This window comes from Meleagris gallopavo, chromosome 6, assembly GCF_000146605.3.
Source record: "Meleagris gallopavo isolate NT-WF06-2002-E0010 breed Aviagen turkey brand Nicholas breeding stock chromosome 6, Turkey_5.1, whole genome shotgun sequence".
Taxonomy (NCBI): domain Eukaryota; kingdom Metazoa; phylum Chordata; class Aves; order Galliformes; family Phasianidae; genus Meleagris; species Meleagris gallopavo.
In genome coordinates this window covers 26,456,615-26,476,970 of record NC_015016.2, presented here as the reverse complement: position 1 = coordinate 26,476,970, position 20,356 = coordinate 26,456,615, and the positions used below count along the sequence as shown (strand labels likewise).

Below are 20,356 nucleotides of genomic sequence, written 5' to 3'. Positions count from 1 at the left end.
TTTCTTTTTCTCCTTCCCTTCCTACCTTTCATTCAGGTTTGTTTTTGTTTTTTAGTATGAAAACCTGGAAGCACAATGAGTCAGCTTTTAATTAGGCTCATTTGAAATGAGTGAAGTAAAAGAATACATGGAAAAAGTAAATAAATGCCTAAACTAGCATGGTCAGGGGATGTTCAGTAAAGAGTTGAAAACTGACAGACTGGACCACCTGCTGAACAACTAACTGGTCTTAAATCTTTTGTCATCATCCACAGAAGAAACTTTAGGGAGGAGTATAAAAACATTAGTTTACAAATGCTAACAGAAGAATGGTGGATTTAAAAAATAAGATGAAATCCACATGGTTTGCTTATGGCAACAAGCCATAAAAAAGAGTCTGAATATCTGAGCAGCTGATGTTTGTAACAAGAGGAAGAGCAAGGACAGGCTTAACACTTCAACCAGTATTCACACTGAGTAACATCTGTTCATGAATAGTCCTATTGAGATGCAGGCATGCTCACAGGCCAAGTCATGCTACTGTGTACAAGTGCCTTTATGGTGGTCAGACTAGAAAGAGATTATTGGCATTGTCCAAATGACCAAGCACCTAGTCAGCTTGAGAAAGACATGAGGATGATATGCCTGATTAATAACTGAATTTCAGGGTTTTCCTTTATACTATGAATTTCTTTCATAACTGTGCTCATTCACTCATGCCTATTAAAATTCCCAGAGATGGAAAAAATATTTGCGAAAAATAAGCAGGCATTTGCAAGAAGGCTGAGTGATGGAGCTGAAGTAAGGATTATTTCACAAGTTAGCCAAGGAAAATACAATGTAAATCATCAATCTGCACTGGGATGAAATTTCTGCTAAACTGGTGAGGAAACACTGCTTGATGATACTGCCTTGTGCATGTATGTGTATGTGTTCTCAGACAAACCTCCCTTGGGAGTTAACAGAGCAATATGAAATGTATAGTTTACATCATAATATCTTAGATTAATAGTAGCAATCATTATTTTTGTAATTGTCTCCTCTTGCTTATTATTTATGTATATTCTAGTGCCTCCTATGGAGCCTAATCAGATAGCAGAATTACGAGAAAGAGAGTATGGCACAAACAAAAAAAAAAAAGCAAATGTGGGCTCTGGAGAATCCACAGTCTGCTCAGTGCATCATTGATGATCACCACTGAATATTGGTTGCATATGTGAAACTGGAGCTGTTGGAAATTTTTATGGTAACTTATAGGAAAAACTTTCCTATTTCCCATTTCTATGAGAGCCAGAAGAATCCCAGCCTCACAGTAATTCTGTATAGTTTCCTGAAATTACATGATATGGTCCAGCTGAGCAGAATTCAAAACCTCTGACTTTTGTCCCTCTGTCTTTGTCACTCTGCAATCAATAGTTAAAAATAAAATAAAAATGGTTAAGCGATCATTTATTACATTAGTAATATATTACGCATATAGTATTAAATCCATTTAGGCAGTTAAGATACCAAACACAAACTGGTCATTTCATTCCTGCTGCACTGGCAGGCTTTGGAGCAGATCCCACATAAATATCTGTATTTCATGTTACTAGCTTTAGTCATGATTCCTCGATTACTACAAAACAGACTTAACATATAGCCCTGTTTTGTGAAATGCTGTGAAATAAAACAAAAGTAGGAAGTCTTTGTCTTACCCTTTGCAGCTTGAGTGTTCCAGCAGGAAAATCTGTAAGTAATGGAGATCAGGCAAACAAATACTTTCTGTTGATAATGTTTTAATTAAATCTTCAACCAACAGCTTCAACCAATAAAAGACTAAAAGTGTGATTGAATAGAAATGATAAGTTATAGGAGTTAGGGTTTGTTGTTTTGTTTATCTATATCCACATGGATAATTCTGTAAATTGATTTTATGGAGTGTTTTATGTACACTGACTGTAAAAAGTAAGTTAAAAAAACAGTTTCAAGGCCATAGAGTTAGAACTCAAAGCATAGAAAGTGTAAGTATTCAGACATCCTATCCTCAATTCAATGCTCTTGTGAATTCCACTTTCTGTACTCCTTAGTGTTGTACGTTGTACTTCCTGTGTTAAGTGCCTTAAACTTCAATGTGTATATTGTATTTTGATATAAAGAACTGTTTAAACACTGGGAATGTCATTGGCAACGTCATGTTCCAGTATATTTTGGATGAAAACATATGATGGAAAAACGTATCTCAAAACTTAACAAGTAACTGTTTTCCCTCACTGCTCTCCTTTTGTCTTTTTATTTGATTGGTTTTTATGTTACAAATAAAATAGCACAGATTAACTTTATTTTATTCTAAGAAAATACTATTCTATTTATTCAAAAGGTTTAGGACTGGGTCCAATTCTCATTATGCCTGAATGTGAGTTGAGTCAAACTTTTGTTGAACTTCCTCTGTGAGAGAAGGCTTGTTGTTTGAGTTTAATTTTTATTTCCCTTGCATCAAGAACTATGGAAAATGTTACATGTGTTTTTCAAATGCTAACTTTAGAAGGATTTTCTTATTCTTGCTTTTTAATTATTCTGTGTACCTGTTGAATTTGACAATATACTTCCATTTTAATTAAAACAAAATACATTGCATATTCCATTGGTTTTAGGTTTAGCAGCAGCTTGGAGTCTGGATGTTGTTGTTGTTTTTGTTTGTTTGTTTTTAATTTGGAAAAAAAACCTGAATTTACAGCTCAAATAGATTCAGTAATTCCTTTTGTGTTACTTGTATACAAAATGCTTACTTAAAAGAAGTCAAAATGCTAATCCATTTATTTCCACTTTGTAAAGAGCATTGCTAGGAATTAAGAAGCTAATAACTACCGTGCAGTGTTACAGATGCTTCAGCTTCTGCAATAAGTACTCAAATAAGGTTTTCAAGAACATTGATATTTTTAGCATTTTGTAACTCTAGTGACCACTATCAAGTAAATGCCGTGAGAAATGAGATATTTTAAAAGTAACAAATGGCAGCTTTTACAGTTTTATTTAATAAAGCTTTGATTCATGTGGGTTGATGGCACAATTACAGAACATTCAACTCAACTATTGAAATATGACTAACATAAGTTGATATTATACTTAAATATTTAGGTATTGTACAAAACATTCTTTTTCATTGATTTCTGATATTGTTGTCCTTTTCTGAAAATATCACAAGCTGTACCACTAATACTTATAAATCAGGATGAATTCCCAGTTCCTTTAATTTCTCCTATTCATATAAGGGAGGATTAAAATTATGCTTAAATTTTTCATAAGTCTAATATCAATAAATGAATATTTAATGAGACCGAAACAAGCATACAGAATAAACTGGTTTCAGCAGCTGTGAGTAGATTTTCGTTCAGTGCATGTCACTCTTTCCTAGGACTCTAGTCCCAAAGAAATCCGGTGTGTTATGATTGGCTGAAAAAAAGACTGTGAATATTCATTTTTTGTGAGGAAGTCTTACTGTTTTGTTTTTTTTTCCATGTTGTCTGTCAGTTGTGAGATCTTCTAAAGCATTGTTCCTTTTTCGTTTTAGTCAACCAAAGCAGCTGGGTCTTTATAGCAGCAAAATGTTTGCTCATGACCAATTGCTGTTTTGTATACTCATTTTCATCACCAGCAAATATATATATTTTTTTTCCACTATTACTCCATGCTTGTCATAACTTGTTGAGGAGCAACACTGTGCCATGTATCCAATCAGTCACTGACTTCTGTTTCTTCTCACCTGATTCCTCATGTGATGTATACATAAGTATAGTAGAAGATCCCACGTACTAATAGATGAAACTGTGGGTACAAAGGTCTCTCTGCAGAGTCCGGCAATAAGATGGTCTCCTCTGGCCTTGACAGCTATGCGTGTGTAAATTGGAATAATTATGATAATCCAGCTACTTCCAGAAGTGTTTTGGGGTGTGATTGAGATGTCCTATGAGAGGGAAACATGATCCACTTCTTAAATGGGTCCTGAATAACCACAGCCATTTGTCCTGTTATGTGGTAACCCCATCAGCCAAATAATTTATAATCTGTTGAAAAAGATCCATCAGGACCATTAGCCTTTAACGTCTTCCTACAGGGCAGTGGTTCTTAGGAAGTCTGTGGTGCTACGCTAGAATAACAGTAGGATAGTCTATCAGTATACAATAAATATAAATTAAACATATGGGATTTTGTATGATTGCAAAAAACTGTTTGGGGTCATGATGACTTAGCGCTACCTGCAAGGCTGTCTGGGAATTCCAGGTCCTCTAGGCACACAGAAAGTCATAGCAACAGAATGTAGAAATTGAATGAAGTGAGTTTTGCTAATGTATAATAATACTAATTTATGAAATATATTTTAAAGCAACCATCGAATTATTTATGTAGAATTGCAACATAATTATACCAGATGGTTTATCATATCAGGTCAAAAAATAATGAAGGAATCTGTCGTTAGAACTGAAGCAGCAAGAAAAGATGAGTAATAGGGACTGAAAATTTGCTACAGCTTTTTTGTCTAAAATCAACCTTTTCTAATGTTTTTTTGCATATGTTCCCTGTGGACTTGTTTGTATTTATTGTATTTTTGTCACACCTTGTTAGACTTTAGCAAAGATAATTTACAATGTGTTGAAACATATTCCCAATTCACAGAGAAGTGTATTTGTCCTTTCCTTTTTTGATTATGTATTAGACATGTTCAGGAGGTTTAATCAGTGCCTGGGGATGGAAAGAGGTGAATTAAAACTACTGAGAGAGAGAAACAGTTTTCCAAAAGTCTTTCTGAAGAATTCCTTCAAAGCTCAACGTGTCCAGCTCTATTACTGACAACATTTCCTTCCTGTCCTGATAGAAATATTGGTCTTGTTAAAGGTATTGGACAGAATAAACATAACTGTCTTTGGTTTTAACACTTTTACAGTGCTACAACAAATCTACTCACCCTAGAGAACAAGTCCAGTCATCTTATTCCCATATTTCTTCTTTTTTTTTCCTTCCCAGTTATTTCTTGAGAATTCCTTCTGCTTTTATTGATTTCATGGTCATTAACTTCCATCTGAATTGACATGATCCACTGGTGGGTTTTGTAAGTTTTCAGCTTTGAGTACTGAAGTCTTTGCCTAATTAAGAAATAAAAGATTGAGCCTGAGCCACTTAATGCAGAAAGAGGTCATGGCCTCAATGAACTCTGTAGGAATTTCTCATATTTCAAAGACTATTATTATAGGACTTTAATGAGTACATCATAAGTGACTGCTCTGGCATCTCCTAGCAATTGTTCCAGCCAGCTGTCTGGTTCTTTCAAGTTCTTCAGGTCTTCCTCCAAATGCCATTGACGTTATATGAAACAGGTATGTCACTTGAATTTGAAATGAAAATCTTCATTTTTATTTTGAAGTTGATTTTCTTTAGAAGGTGACTTTCCATTAGAATTTAAAATTTCTGGGGGAAAAAAAAACATAGGGGCAAAAAAAAAAAGGGGTTGAGATCCAAGAATAGGATTAAAACCTGTCCTTTGCTATGCTAGAATCTAAAGCCAGATGTATTACATAAACATTCCAGTGGAATATGGGAGAGATAATCTGATACATACGGATGCTAGCAGTCGAAATTACTGAAGCTGTACTGAAATTTCCTTGCACCTGGCACTGAAGGTATTAGCCATGCCAGTTCAGCCCCCCAACACAGATGTTCTTGTTGTACCACTTTGTATGTGTGATGTTTAGGTTTCTGTTTAGTTCGGCATAGCAGACATAAATACCATAATCCAAAGACCATCCATTTATTAGTGCACCTGCATCTTCTTTCTTTAATACCTTTAGAATATTGCCAGTCCCCTTGTGCTGCTCATCCTAGTGCAAAATAGTGTCATGGAAAAGAACACTTAGCTACTATTACCATGCATGAATTACAATGATGAAAGATTTTTTTCAAAATTGATCACACAGTATGTTATACAAATAGGGCTGGATTTTTAGATTCCCTCAAATATGTAAATGAAAACCTGTTTGTTGCACTCACCCTTATTTATTTTGCTTTATAATTATGGTATGTGATTTCAGAATACTAAAGTAGTTACCATAGAAATAGGCCTGAATAAACAGAGCTTTTCATAATCATGTTTGCAACTCACATGAAGTCCATTTGATATCTCTGAATATACATCCTTAAATTATTTGTTGAGAAGAGACCAAAATTACATAAGAACTCTGCTCTTATTCTGTTGAAAGTAATCTGGAAGGTGAGCCTTTCCATGAAATTGTGAAAAGTCCTCTGTCCTTCCAAATTAGTTTGTGTCTGTCCTGTCACAATGCCAGTGAGTGACCAAGCTTGTCCACCTCCTAGAATCGTCCAAATGCAGCTGGTCAAGAATTAATTACAGAACTTGTTTTTTCATTAACTCCAGATGTGTTGACTATTTCCCAAGTAGGGCTGCTATATTCAAGTTTGCATTGTCCATATTAAAAAGAGAACTGAGCCTTGGAGAGAAATTGCTCTTGCTCAGTCTTAGAGGTAGCATACGTGCTGCTTGTGTCCCCTCAAACAATGACTTAAGAAGTAAGTGTGTCAATTCCACAGGCCTTTGCCTCCAGCAGGAGCTGGACCAGGAGTTCCAGCTGGAGTTGAAAAATGTAGCTTCAAGCACTTTGACATACACACTTTAAACCCTCATAAAGAGCTAAAAATTTTGATCTATCATGCATCTCAGTGACATTCAGAATTATTTTCCAGGGTTAGGCTCGAGGTTAATAACTGAAAACTGCTGTTGTTCAAACCACTATCCATTCTTCATACTATGATTTTCAAACAACATGGAGTGTCAACACAGTAGAGGCTGAAAATGGAATTGTTTATCATGAAGAGAAATAGTAATGATAATCTTTAAGGAGGTTATGAGCTTTTGGGCCAAAATCACTATTGCACAAGGAGGAGAAAAGTAGAGAAAAGAAGAAAAAAGAGGAAAAGTAAGAAAACATCTCCTTGCTGGATAAATATAGGAATAATGCCATTATTAGAGTTTGCTACTCTGCAGGAAGGGGAACATTTATCCCCTGTCAGTTCTAGTTCTCTTAGAAATGTACAAATCAAAGCTGGTTTCCATTGATCAGATTTCTACATTTCCATCAATATTACTGTATTTTTCTTTTCTAGGCTGTGGCATTTTTATAGGCTAATCAAATATCCAATATTACTAGGAGCCACTTAAAGTGAATGCCAGAACTACTAAGAAGTAATTTGAGAATTAGATCTATTTTTGTTAGTTTAAATGATCTTGACTTGCTCATACTGTATTGTACCTGATGCTCAGTAAAATGAGAATACCAATACAAATAGAAAGATGTCCGGTTTGAAGTTCTTAAATATCTGTTAAAAGTGGTGAGCAATCCAAGCACATTAAAATTCCATTTTCCCCCATACAAGTGTTTGCTGCAGATGACCCCCACTGATCTTAAATATATTTCTGTATCTGTAACTGAATAGAGGTTTTCCGTACAGCATGTTCTAATGGTACTCTGGCCTTTAGCCAACAAGGCACTGAATAAGGCTATTTTTAAAATACAGAAACTGGGAACAGCTGCAGCAATCAAATTTGATAAAAACAGAGAGGAACTTTGCTTTTTTTACGGTTTGTCCAAGTTTAGACTCCTTTCATAGAACAGCTTTTGTTCTGTTGGATGAAGGGGGTATAAGAGTAACAGAGTGAAATCCTTTTGAACAAATAACTTTTAAAAATACAGATTAAAATAATAGGGGGCTTTTTGGTGCAGCAGAATGTTCAATGCAATTGTACCTCAAACTATTAAAAGAGTAAATCTATAAAAAAGAATACATCTTGTCTGCCAAGCTTTACCATGAAAGACTTACCCATAATGATCTCCTGAAGTGGAAGATGAAACCTCTTGTTTCAAATGTTGAACATCTGATCGTTGGTATTTGGGAGAAGGTTTGGGTTGAAGCTATTTAATTTGAATGCTCTGGGGTGGTGGGAGGATTTTTCCTATTTTTGTTCTTTTACTATTAATCAAGAAAGTTTCTCTTAAGAACTCTCCTTCCCCTTGTAAGCTTAAAAATAGTTCACTTGCATTTTACAAAAGCCTATAATATTCAATTAGAAGGACTGATTCTTTCTTGTTTGCACTCCTACTTCTGGGGGGAAGCTTGTCACTCTGTGATTAATGGGATTCCAGAAATTATTATATATGGGGGAAGAAAAAGGTCCAATACACAGTATTAGGCTGAACTGCATCAGTTAAACAGTTCCAAATGAGGCAGAGCCTCCATGGTGCTCTGATGCAAGACAGAGGACACTGGGTGAATTCTGGGCCTTGTTGAAGTCTGTGAGAGTTTTGCCACTGAATTCAGCAAACCCAGGATTTTATTAACTGCATTCATTTTAAGTATACAAAAGACCACCCTTTCAGTTTTACCTTATTTAGAGTATATCATTAATTCAGATGGTAAAGCAAAAATATACTGTACTTCTTAGAAGTGTATATATCTGGATATATATCAAATGTGTGTATGTACTTATAGATATAAAATGTCTGTGTGATTGTCTATGTGTTTATATATAAGTATAAAATATCCGCTTAATTCATTATCATGCTATGAGTATCTCGCTAGGGTGGATATTACAGAAGTGGTATTTCTTCTTTTCCTCACATTAACAGGCAGACTTAACTTGTTTTGTTTATTTTTAGCAGTGGGAAAAAACATGAAGGCCAGAGTAAAGAATTGAATTGGGAATCAATACTGTCATGAAATAGATGTATGGAACCAACTGAATTTTGTTATGTTTACAAGCAAACTCAAAATAGTAAAAAATTAGATCTAGTGTTATAGACATAGGACTTGATATCTATGCTAAAGTCAGTATTAAGAGGGAGAATAGAACTTGAAATTAGAGTGTTGATTTAGTTCCTGTCTGACACAAATTTTCATGTGTGAATTTGTCCAGTAATTTCTGCAAACTCACGATCCTAATGCTTTATATAGCAGCAGGAATAATATGACTCTCCTGGGTCACACATAATATATCCAGCTGAGGACGAACCTTTTACAGAACCTAAAACTGTGCACAATTTCTACTTTGTAAAATCGCTATGATAATATTACTTTTCCCCATATTTTGTCTGTTTTATTTGTCTACACTATAAACTCTTGTATATAAAATCTTTTTCTTGTTATGTGTCTGTGAATCAGTAAGTTAACAGAGCCTTGATGTTGTATGGTCCTCTAGGTACAACTCTGAAATAAACAGTTATAAACATTGAGGCGTATGTTACTTCAGGTAACTTCTCAAGTAGCATAACAATAAAACAGGATGCATGGAATGCTCTTGACTTAATGATTTCTTGTAAGCAGGAATCTAGAATCTAGAAAAAGCTGTTCATTTGAAACCATGAGCTTTGTGACATTAAATGTATCTTTAGTATTGTGTACAATGGTCATGGAAATGACCCTAAATTCCTGCACAATGGGAAACAGTAGTTTTAATACATCCAGTGTTCTGAGAAGATACTGAAGTATTTGTGTGGTGCAGACCGCTGAGCTCAGGAGGTTTTCAAGGATCCTCTGGCATTACACCAGTTTTCATATTCTTATCCATTATTTTAACTTGAGTCAACAAATTTCCAGTGTGATTACCAGGATTTGATTACATTTCGCAAGCCATGGAGTCCCTTCTCTCTGAAGACAAACTGCTGCCAGAGACAGATTTACCACTGACCAACAGTGTTTTTATGCAAATGTGCCTGAGTGCAGTAACCCCAAATTATAATAGTCATTCAATCTCTTGCCAGGACAGCAATATTTATATATTGCAGAGATAAATTGGATATCAAAATCAGTTCCATTACAGAGGCAAAGTTCTCTATGTAAATCAGGATTTCTAATCATGCTGCTTCTACTCACTACCCCACTTTTCTTTCCTTCGAAATGTGTTCTCCTATTGTGTATTCACTTTGAATATTGAAGTGTTCAACTAATGCCAAGCTAATGGAAAATGTAAACGCCTTCCTAGGAAACTTTAAAGTCTCCAAGTGTGTTTCTTCATGCCCTAGGCAGTACTGGAAAGGACTTGTATTCACGGATTGTGTTTTGTCTGCCATTTGTGTAAGTTTCTGTTTGGACTTCTATTACTCCTGCTGCCTGATGGGAGGGAAAAGGCAGTCATCTCCCTAGAGACTTCATCCTCCCCATCAGGAATGAGTGTAAGAGGTCAGATGCTCCCCTGCATGCCAGTCACCAGCTGCTGCCAGCAGTGCTACCCTGGGACAGTTGCCTTTGTGTGCTGAAGGGGCTAATATGAAGAGACACGTGAAGTCACTTGGTTTGTGGAAGAGGGCAGGAGAGGCATGGTGCTGTGAAAACATTCCCACACACCCTAATGATTCATTCGCACAGAAGACAAGAGGGAGCCTTCAGCTCTTTCACAGAGCTCAAAGCAGAACAAACCAACTCAGGAACCCTAAGGCACCAGTCAATAACACTTTCCTAACGCACTGAGATGCATTCTACTGTAGCTTATCCGTGAGTCCTCAGCTCTCATTAGGCAGCTAAATGACCTGGCTGGATGGAAAAGCTGCTCAGTATGGGATAGTTGCTGTTTGTTTACTATTAGCTCCTAAACTCTCTTTTGAAAAATCTAACCTTTGATCTCCTAAAACTACAGTCTCCAAAAACTGGTTGCAATAGCTGAAACATGCATTGCATCATGCAGAAAATTTGATCAACACAGTCATAAATGGAATAATTTATCTTCAGAATAAAATCTGTAGAAGACAGAAGAAATACAACCTGCCTAAAAATACGATTTGCCTAAGAAGAAATAATTTATAATTTATACTTGATAGACACATGTAGCATGTAATTTTAGAGTATAGTTTGAGGATCAAAATGAAATAACTTTCTGAATTAGGTCACAGGCACAGTTTTCACGTGTGTCATAGGAAAATCCTCATTATAACTTGTTCTAAGTCAGAGAATCAGAATATCCCAAGTTGGAAGGGACCTGTAAAGGTCACAGAGTCCAACTTCTGATCCCACACAGGACCACCAAGATGTTTAGTGAACAGGTCCATTCATTATTCTGAACTGTAATTGAATAAAAGTGTAAGAAGGCAACAAGAACAGTGCTGCTAGGTCAACTTACAAGTTTGCATTTCTCAGTATCTGACCTCTAACACCAGCCTGTGTTGCATGATTAGAAATAAAGCATAGGAAGGCAAACTTACACTGATATTTCTTTTAAGATACCCTGCGAGATCTATATCAGTTTGTGAATTAGGAATTTTTTAAGACTGGTATGGTACTGTGGTTCAACAGAATATCATGTAAAAAGGCTTTCCTGTTTGTTGTAGAAGAGATATGACATTTCTTAGTTTTAGCTTTTAGAGAAATGCTAAATAACAGTACTGTATTTACCTAGTTCATACTACCCAAGATTTCCTCTGCCTATATCATTTTTCCTCCATTCATTTCCTTCCTCCCTGAAGGATCCTAGTCTAAATTCTTTTCATACAGAAGATATTTCTTACTGTGTCTGGTTGCCTTTTTCTCTTTCGTCTCTTATCTTTCATGCTATTCTGTGCATTGGTGATTGACCATAGCTACAGACTCTGTAGTACATGGAGGTACCAGTCATAATATTTGATAGGTTTTTTTTAAATCAGTTTTGAGCATCAAGCAGATATTGTCATAGAAGTAGCCACAGTAACTACATAATCTTAATTTCTGCAGGACAACAGTAACCCAGTATAATATATACATATACATATAGACATATACGTATGGACACATGTTTCTTTCTAAGCATGCGTGAATATAACAGGTTACACATATGTCATTAACTCTGTCAGTTAGCTCTGTTTCCTTTAATGGACATTAGATTGCATGTATTCAATCTTTTGCTTTCTTGTTGCCTATTACTCTGTAGTGTGAAATTCTTAAACAGTTTTTATAACTGGCCATTGTTTTTACTTTGCTGAATCCTCAGTAACTTACTATCTGGTTCTGTTCCCAGACTATTTAGGGGAATATGTTGAGCAGTACATAGGCCAGCACAGGTTCTTTTGAGAAATCAATGACAACTTCATACCAGAATGAAGAATGACTTTGCCTTTCCCATGTTTTAAATTAAAATAAGTCTTGACCTCATTTAAGATAGTTTAGTTTTCTTTCAGAGTTGTTGGTGCGGACCCCTTAAGGAAAAATGCAATTCATTCATTGATGTCTTGGTCCTTTGTATTCAAGCAGTGTACTAAAGCTTATGTAACACCTTTGAGGAACTGCACTAGAATATCCGCACAGCTTTTTTTTCACCCAAAATTCTTATCAAAGTAATTTAACTCAAGGATTTGTTGAAATGAATGTTGCACACAAAACCATCAGGTCGAATATATGAGTAACAGTGCTAATACTAATGAGCCCTAAGTTAAGTTTTCCAAATTTCCAAATTACATTTTGCATTTAACATTTACTGCTTCTGAAGGGAGGTTATGTCTAATTTAAGTCTGATTCTAAAAATACTCATATTTTGCTTAAAATAACCCTGCTTTGAGAATGTACTATGGTAAATGCTAACTTTTAGAAAATACTTCACTTTTTTTGATGGATAAGGGTATTGTTTAGTTCTATCTTCCAATGTGTAATACACTACGTTTTTGGAGATGTGTGATATGGATCAAAGGGCAGAATTTGGCCCTTAGTTACCTGCTGTTACTGGCACTAGTCTTACAGCTATTGAAAAATGATGCATCGAATTTATATCACTGCAAATGTCACTATTCTGAATCTTGCATATGTTGCCTGAGCTGTCAGTAATAAAAATCTGTTCTTAATTATTCTCCCATTTAAAAAATAATCATTTTCTAATAACCAAGTGAAAAAGAATTTGATGTTTTCTTTGGCTGGAAACATTTTAGTGATTTAGTGCCTCTATAAAATTTTGTGTGCTTTTGTAAATTAGTGGGACTTTCCCATTTAAATCTATGATTATCAAGAAAAGCAGAATTTGTTTAAATCTGAGTTAAAAGCGTATGAGTAACTTAAGGAAAATATTTAAAGAGAATACCATCCTTTAAACAATTCAACAGAAAACTCAACATGCAAAATTGGATTTACATGTGTTACAGAGATACTAACTATAAAAATTAATTGTTAAAATTAATCCTATTATATTAAAATATTTTGCCGTCTGTTTTGTTCTTTAATAGCAAGTTATACAGTTTATTTTTGCTCCATTAATATAATGTGATGAGAAAATCAAAATGGCAAAGAATATTAAGAAAATGAAGGCACTGGATAGCATCACGTTTCCTGATTGGAAGCAGAATAATCCAGACCATAAATCCAATTTGATTTTATATATTTTTTTCACCTATCACAGTATTTCTTCTAGTTAATTATCTTCTTTCAAAGCCCAAAGAAGTGAACAGAAAAGATTCAGTTTGAAACTTTGGACTAGAATTACAGATATAATAATTAGCATGAAATTCTACCTTCATTAAAATGTGAAGTATTTAAAATACGTGAAGAGTAATGTGCTCTCCTATCTTTGTTTTGTTTAGTGTGATGATAGACTAACATTTTAGCTCATGGCTCTGCTTTACCAAATAGTCTATCTTTTGGAAACAGGGATATTAACAGCCAATCTATAAAACATACATGATATAAAGCTAAAAAAAATTTTTTTTGCTTGTCCATCTGGTCTTGGCAGCATGTGTTTAAACCAGAGCATATTATATATTTCATACAAAGCACCTTAGTTATTTCTGGATAATTTTCATTACCTTACTAGTTTGCTTTTCAAACCAGACTGCTATAATACTATTTAAGATACTGATTGTATTTCTGTTTGTATCCAAAATTCTAGACAAAATTTGTCCTCATTCCTTGAAGTCAAGCAAACTAAAATTTATTTTGACAGGTACATTATTTACATGTTTTTGGAAATGTAATGTCAAAATGCTATGTAATCAAAATGCAGTATGGGTATCAAAATAGCTGCTGATAAGAGTTTTTTCTGCCCTTTTTGCATTGAATCTGTGAATCTAATTGCGGCAAAAATCTGATACAAAAAAATATATACGTATGGTCTCATAATTAAAAACAATAATAATGCATGCACACAAGGTCTGAATTTGAGTTGTATGCATGTTTAGAAAGAGATACTAGCACTGTATGGGGCACTGGTTTTTCTTGTGTCAGATTTTAAATATCTATTGAAACAATAAATCTGTAAATTTAAGCATAAAAAATTCTAAGCTGCAAACATTTCATTCTATGAAAAGGAGCATTTCCTGTTTTCTCATTTGCTGAGAGATTTTTTCTTTCTGTGTATGAATTTAAACAAGCCATGGAGTTTATCATTGTACTTTGGAATCATTCTTTCAAGGTATTTTAGAATAGTGTGCCAACAGGCCCAGATGCTCCAAAACTTAAAACTGAAATCACTTCTTAGTGATTAGAAAAGGCAGTTCACATCATTTTTTATCTATTATCGTATATAGTTGGTCTTCTGACCAGCTTGCTAATTAGGATGAAAACTGTCAATATCACATCTAGACCAAATGCAATTTTTTCAACTTTTTCAGATCTTAGTGACCAGCTTATGGAAGTGGTTGGTCTGGAAGGAGCCATGGAGATGGGTCAGATATATACAGGCCTGAAAAGTGCTGGAAGAAGACTTGCCCAGTGCTCATCCGTTGTCATCAGGTATTGACAGATCTAATTTGTCCTGCACTGTTGTATTGAACAGTAGTTTTATATATTATCAATTGATATTTATATTTCACCACTACAGTTTATTTAACAGTTTAATAGTCATAATTACTGAACTTAATGCTTGTGAGAATATCAATTTATATATCAAATTGTATTCTATTCATTTTTCTGTGCCCATACATCTTTCTTGCTTTAACTGTACAAAAGAGAGAAAGAAAGAGAGAAAGAAAGAAGGAAAGAAAGAAGGAAAGAAAGAAGAAAAAGAAGGGAGGAAGGTGTTTACATTCAGTTTTTACATGTTGTGTTTAACTGTCATTTCAACCTATGAAGAAATATTGTTAAGCAATTGGAGGAGAAGGGTTATTTTATTGACATATACTCTGTGCAGATTAGAGCAAAAAGGTATTTAATGTTACTTTGACACATTTTAACCCATTTGTAATGCATTTCTCACCAGAGAATAGTAGCATACAATTAGTATTTGTAAAGCACTTGTTTGATCCATGAAAGTCAAAGTGCTCTCTTTTAAATTCGTTTGTTATTTACTGAACACTGGCAAGTTACTATTAATAAATACATTGATATGTGTAAGCTATGAGCAGTGGAGCAGATTAACTTAGTTGTGTTTTATAACTTACTATGCTAACAGTGACCAGTATGTTTACAACAGAGGAAGTTTGGATTCAATCTTAAGGAAAAAATAATTATTCTAACTTTTGGATTAAATAAGGGTTGGAAAAGAGAAAGGCATTGAACTTCATCAGTACAGAATTTTTCAGGAAGAATTTTGCAAAATTTTAATAGTTAAGTCAAAAGTTATAGAATAAAAAGACCAAGACTGAAATTAGATATAAAGTGTGATAATTAACAGAAAAGTAGAAGTCAAAACTTAAAGATAGTAAGTAGGAATTCCTGAAGCTTGTGGCCTATTTTTGAGACTATTCTCAAGGACCAGGTAATGCTGGCTTCAAATTACTCTCTCATGAGGGTGAGGAAGAGAAATGAGAATGCAGAGTCATTCGTTCCAATCTTCCCTGGATACCAAGACAATATTTATAATCCCAAATCAACAAGAACTGCAAAAGAACTAGAATTATTTCAAACTTATATGAGACTTCATTGAATATTCTTTCCTTCTTTTTCTTCTGGCTGTTGATTACTGTGGTTAACACTACAACCTGCTAGTCATTTTTAAATAATGTCCGACCTAGAGTTTCCACATCATGAGTGATCAGCTGACTCATTTTTCCACCGTTAGAATTGACTGTTCCATGTTATATTGAGTTGTCCAGACTATAACACAGTTTGCTATAACACAGAAATATAGAGTTGGAAAAGGTCATTTAAAAGATCATCATTTTTAAAATTTTTTTTCCTTTTTTTTTCTTCATTTATCTATGCTTTTCTAAATGTGGTACCCAAAAGTAGGCATAGAATACTATCTGAACATTAATATTAAAATCAATGACCCTTTACTAACAATTTATAACATGGTAAATTAAATCTACTGAACACAATAGAACTGTCTGTGGCTACTGATCTGTCTAACCTGGTGTTAGGCACAAGCATAAAATTATCTTTTATGATTTTAGTAAAGCAATATGAGAGCTAAGATTTATTTCTCCTCTTCTTTATACTATTCAGTCTAAATTTAAAAAAAATAGCGACAGATTTCCATATTTTTTTCTTTTCCTGTAAATAGTTTATTCTTGAAGTTGTTGCATAATTCTGTCTTTATTTCACAAATTGAAGATTATTCTCTCATGAGACAGTAGAGTCTAGCAAGATGTGTGCAAGGTGTCTGCCTACTAAGCAACTGGTTTACTTTCGTAAGCATGTTGGAGATTACATAGAAGCTTGGGTAAATCTGGTGTATACATGTGTGCCATCACATATGTCTCCTTAAAAGTACATTTATCAATTTTGTCAAGTTGCATTTTCTTATTTTATGAAATATATCACTTTAGGACCAGCAAGTCTCTGCCTATGCAGATAGATGGGGAACCTTGGATGCAAACCCCCTGCACGGTAAGAATACAGTTATTGATGGGAGAAAGACTAAACAAAAAGTATATAAACTTTTTTTTTTAATTACAAAAATTACCGTAGTCACTTATGTTTACTGATTTATTTAATTTCAATCCTTGAAATGAAAGAAACAAGATCTTTCAGTTTAAGAGACAACTCTTATCATTAATTCAATTACTTAACTAACATGTTCATATGCTGTTATTGTATAGCTCAACACCTACCTCCTTTTCAATTTATTGTCATGTTTTTTCTACAGGCTAGGATGTTTGGAAAATACTCAGAGGGTGCATAGCTTTACCCAATGTGATCATTTATTTCTGATGCTGTATTATTTCTATAGTCTCTTCTTGCATTACTGAGGAAGAACCAATGTGAGTTTTGATTCTAATAAGTAAATAATTATTCTGTAAAAATTCAGGCAAGATTTCCATTGTGTGTTTGAGAGTTCATACCAAGAACATTGTATTTAAAGCTGAAGCCTCAGCTGTACTGTTTGAATTATACAACTGAAATAATAATTAAAAATTGGTTTAAGGGAGAAATGAAGGCAAATAAACAGGAAGAAGAAATCCATTCCTCTAAATTTGATCATATAGGGAAGAGCTTGCTCACTGAAGAGTCTTTGAGTAACTCTGGTTACTCTGTTCGATTGAGGGAGCAGCACAATAAAGTTAAAACACTAAGAGCTCTCCATTGTCATCTGCCTTTGATTAAATTATAGAGAGTAATGAAGCAGATTAAGATGTTGAAGAGTTTTAAGCTTTTCGTTATTGTATATAGTCATAGTGATGTGCTTTAGTATGCAATTTTACTGACTTCTACTAAAAAGAATCTGTACTGTTAAGTAGCTGAGTCTCTGTCACCTTACAGTTTGTAAATGACAGTAATGTGCCAAGGAAGAAGGTATTCCACCACAAGAGAGAGTCATTCTCCAAATTCAGGTTCTGGATCACTTTCATTATCATTGTCTCTAGTAAAGTTAAAGGCAACACAGAGAAATTAGAGGGAGCACCTTCAGTAATGTGCTAACAGGCCTGAGAGCTGGTAACGTATGGGCTAAGAGGAAATAAAAGAGTTGTGATAGTCCAGGTTTGCTGGATATTCTGTAGTGTACAGCTGAACCATGGGAAAGTGCCTGAAATCTAATTCTCTATGGTGAGTACTGCAACGGTACTGCAATGAGAAGGGAACCGTGTAAACACACACTGTGTGAAGGCAGAACAGTGGAGATTTTCTGATGTAATCCGATCAACCTTTTGGAGTTTTATCTCCAAATATCATTATCTTTACCTCTTCTATACCAGTGGTTCATTGCAGAACAATGCTACACCCAGCATTTACTTGTTCAAGAAAAAGATGTAATTTTTCAATTACAGATTACAGAATAGAACTTCTGGAAGGATGCTAGTAATAAGGCATGCTTCTTTTTTGTCTTGATTTCTTGCTCTGTGCAAAATCCGTGCTATCTGATTGATAATGTTAGCAGAAGCTGCCTGCACGACTTAGGACAAATCTGGAAAAAGAGAAGTTTTTACATTTCATTTACTGCCTTAAGGAAACAGTAAATTGTTATTGATAATTACTCCTGTCCAATTAAAGTAAACTTTTTACATGAGATAGAAGTGGCATATACTTTCCTGTGGAAACTATCCCTTGTGATATAACACTGTTAAGAGAAACTACTTTGTGTTATGTAAAAAAAAAAACCACTGTAAACTGTTTTTCTTTCATATGAGAAGAGCTACTTCTTTTCTGAGCTACTGCACCACTATGAATTTAGGTCCAGAATAAGTATTTTATGTTATATTATTCATTTTTCAGGAAATATTTTGTTTGTTTGTTATGTCTCTTCTGAGGATCTTAATTTATTTATGGAATTGCTCCTCACATTATTGCCTCTCTAAATTTCGCACAGAAAAAAAAAGGGTATACTGCAACCTCTCCCCTCTCCATCAGTATGCTAAAGTTTTTCCTGCTTTGCAAAGTACTAGAAATTGCTCCTGTGACAATGCCAAAGATAGATGTTAGATTTAATTTCTGAATGTGTGTTTCAGAAGGGTCCTTGGAAGCCAAAGTGTATTTGATCGCATAAATATAGGAATGATCTCTGTAATGTGTATCCAGAACTAGTCTGAAAAAATATAAAATCATAATTAATTCTTATGTGTAGCCAGCTAGGTAGCCTGTTACTTGAACTAGAAAGAGCTCAAATTTCAGAAAAAATATGATGAGACCAACATAAGAATCGTGTATTTTTGTCTTCTCTGAAAACAAAATTGCAGTTTTTTCCTAGAATTACCTTCAAGCAAATGATCAATTAAGCAGAAAACAACTTGCTCAGATGAAGAAATCCAGGAGTTTTGTTTCTTAGATGGTATACGAGTTAGCTTTTCCTTTTATTTCCACTCTTAGTAAATGTATTTCCTTAATCTTACAAGAAACTGAGGCCATTCTAAGAAAGTGCTGGCATTCAAACACCATGCATTGTAACATATGGGGGACATTCCCATGCTTCACATAAGGATGCTGAAAGAAAGCCCTTATTAGTTTACTATCCATGTGATTTACAGGACAGAAGCTACTGTCCCAACTCAGTACTAGTCTGCTTGTATATACAAGTTCTATGCACATCAATTAATTCACATACACAGATCATGTCCATCAGTTAGACAGGAAAGCTGAGCCTCACGTTTTTGATTCTTGAATGCTCCAGACATAAATCTATTGTTGAAAAAAAGACTGCTATCTCTCTCCCTCCAGTAATACTTTCAAAAGTTGAAAAAGCACATTTGATTTTGACGTAGTAACATCAGGAATTTTGGTTTCCTTTAAGTTCAGTAGTTTTAGGGGCTGACCTAAAAAAAATTTGAGAGATCAAGTGGAAAATTAGTACAACCAGCATGTATTGAATCAACCTTGCCCAAGGTTGCAAGTGGCTGAGCTCAGAAGTTCTTTTCTGTTTCTTCTTTATGTTTTTGGTACAAATGACAGCATTTTGCAAATGGTTTCTCAAAGAAATCAGGTTCAACCGAATCAAAAATCTCCTGCTATGTTCCATTATACAGACTAAGGCTATATTAAATCCCTGTTATGTATGGGATGCAGGCACCTCATACAGGCTTGACAGACTATTTCCCACCAAAGAAATCAACAAGTTTACCTTTCTTACTTCTCCTGTCCTTTCTCTCACACAGAGACTGTGTCTCTCTAAAATGACAGTATGGACTCAATAAATAAATAAATAAATAAATAAATAAGAAAAAAGAAAGGAAGGAAGGAAGGAATATGGAATATAAAAATGCAGTGATTCCCCAAAAGCTATGATCTGTGATTTTTCATTCCTGTGGTCAGTTTTAGTACTAAAGAAGTTGCTGTGTTATTCTTTTGTTATCTCTTATGCTCTCATACTGCACAATCAACTAGCATCCCTAAAAGAGAGCATGAATGTATTCCTATAGGCTCTGTGAGTTGCCTCAGTCTAAAATTCTAATAAACATCCAGAATTACTGAATATGTTGAATACATGCAGACTACAGTCTGACAAAGTCACTTTGTTCCAGTATAATAAGATGCAGAATCTGAGCATCAAATTGTATTGTTTTCACTGCTTTTTTTTTTT

General features: G+C 34.5%; 1 protein-coding gene across 4 annotated transcripts in view; it reads left to right on the top strand.

The window, feature by feature from the left end:
* DGKB (diacylglycerol kinase beta) overlaps positions 1-20,356 on the top strand; it is a 331,647-nt gene that overhangs the window by 299,382 nt on the left and 11,909 nt on the right. For all 4 annotated transcript variants that reach the window (XM_010712729.3, XM_031553913.1, XM_010712725.3 and 1 more), the window contains 2 exons: positions 14,577-14,697; positions 16,674-16,734. In XM_010712729.3, the coding sequence (XP_010711031.1) occupies positions 14,577-14,697; positions 16,674-16,734 (182 nt within the window). The remainder of the gene's footprint in view (positions 1-14,576; positions 14,698-16,673; positions 16,735-20,356) is intronic.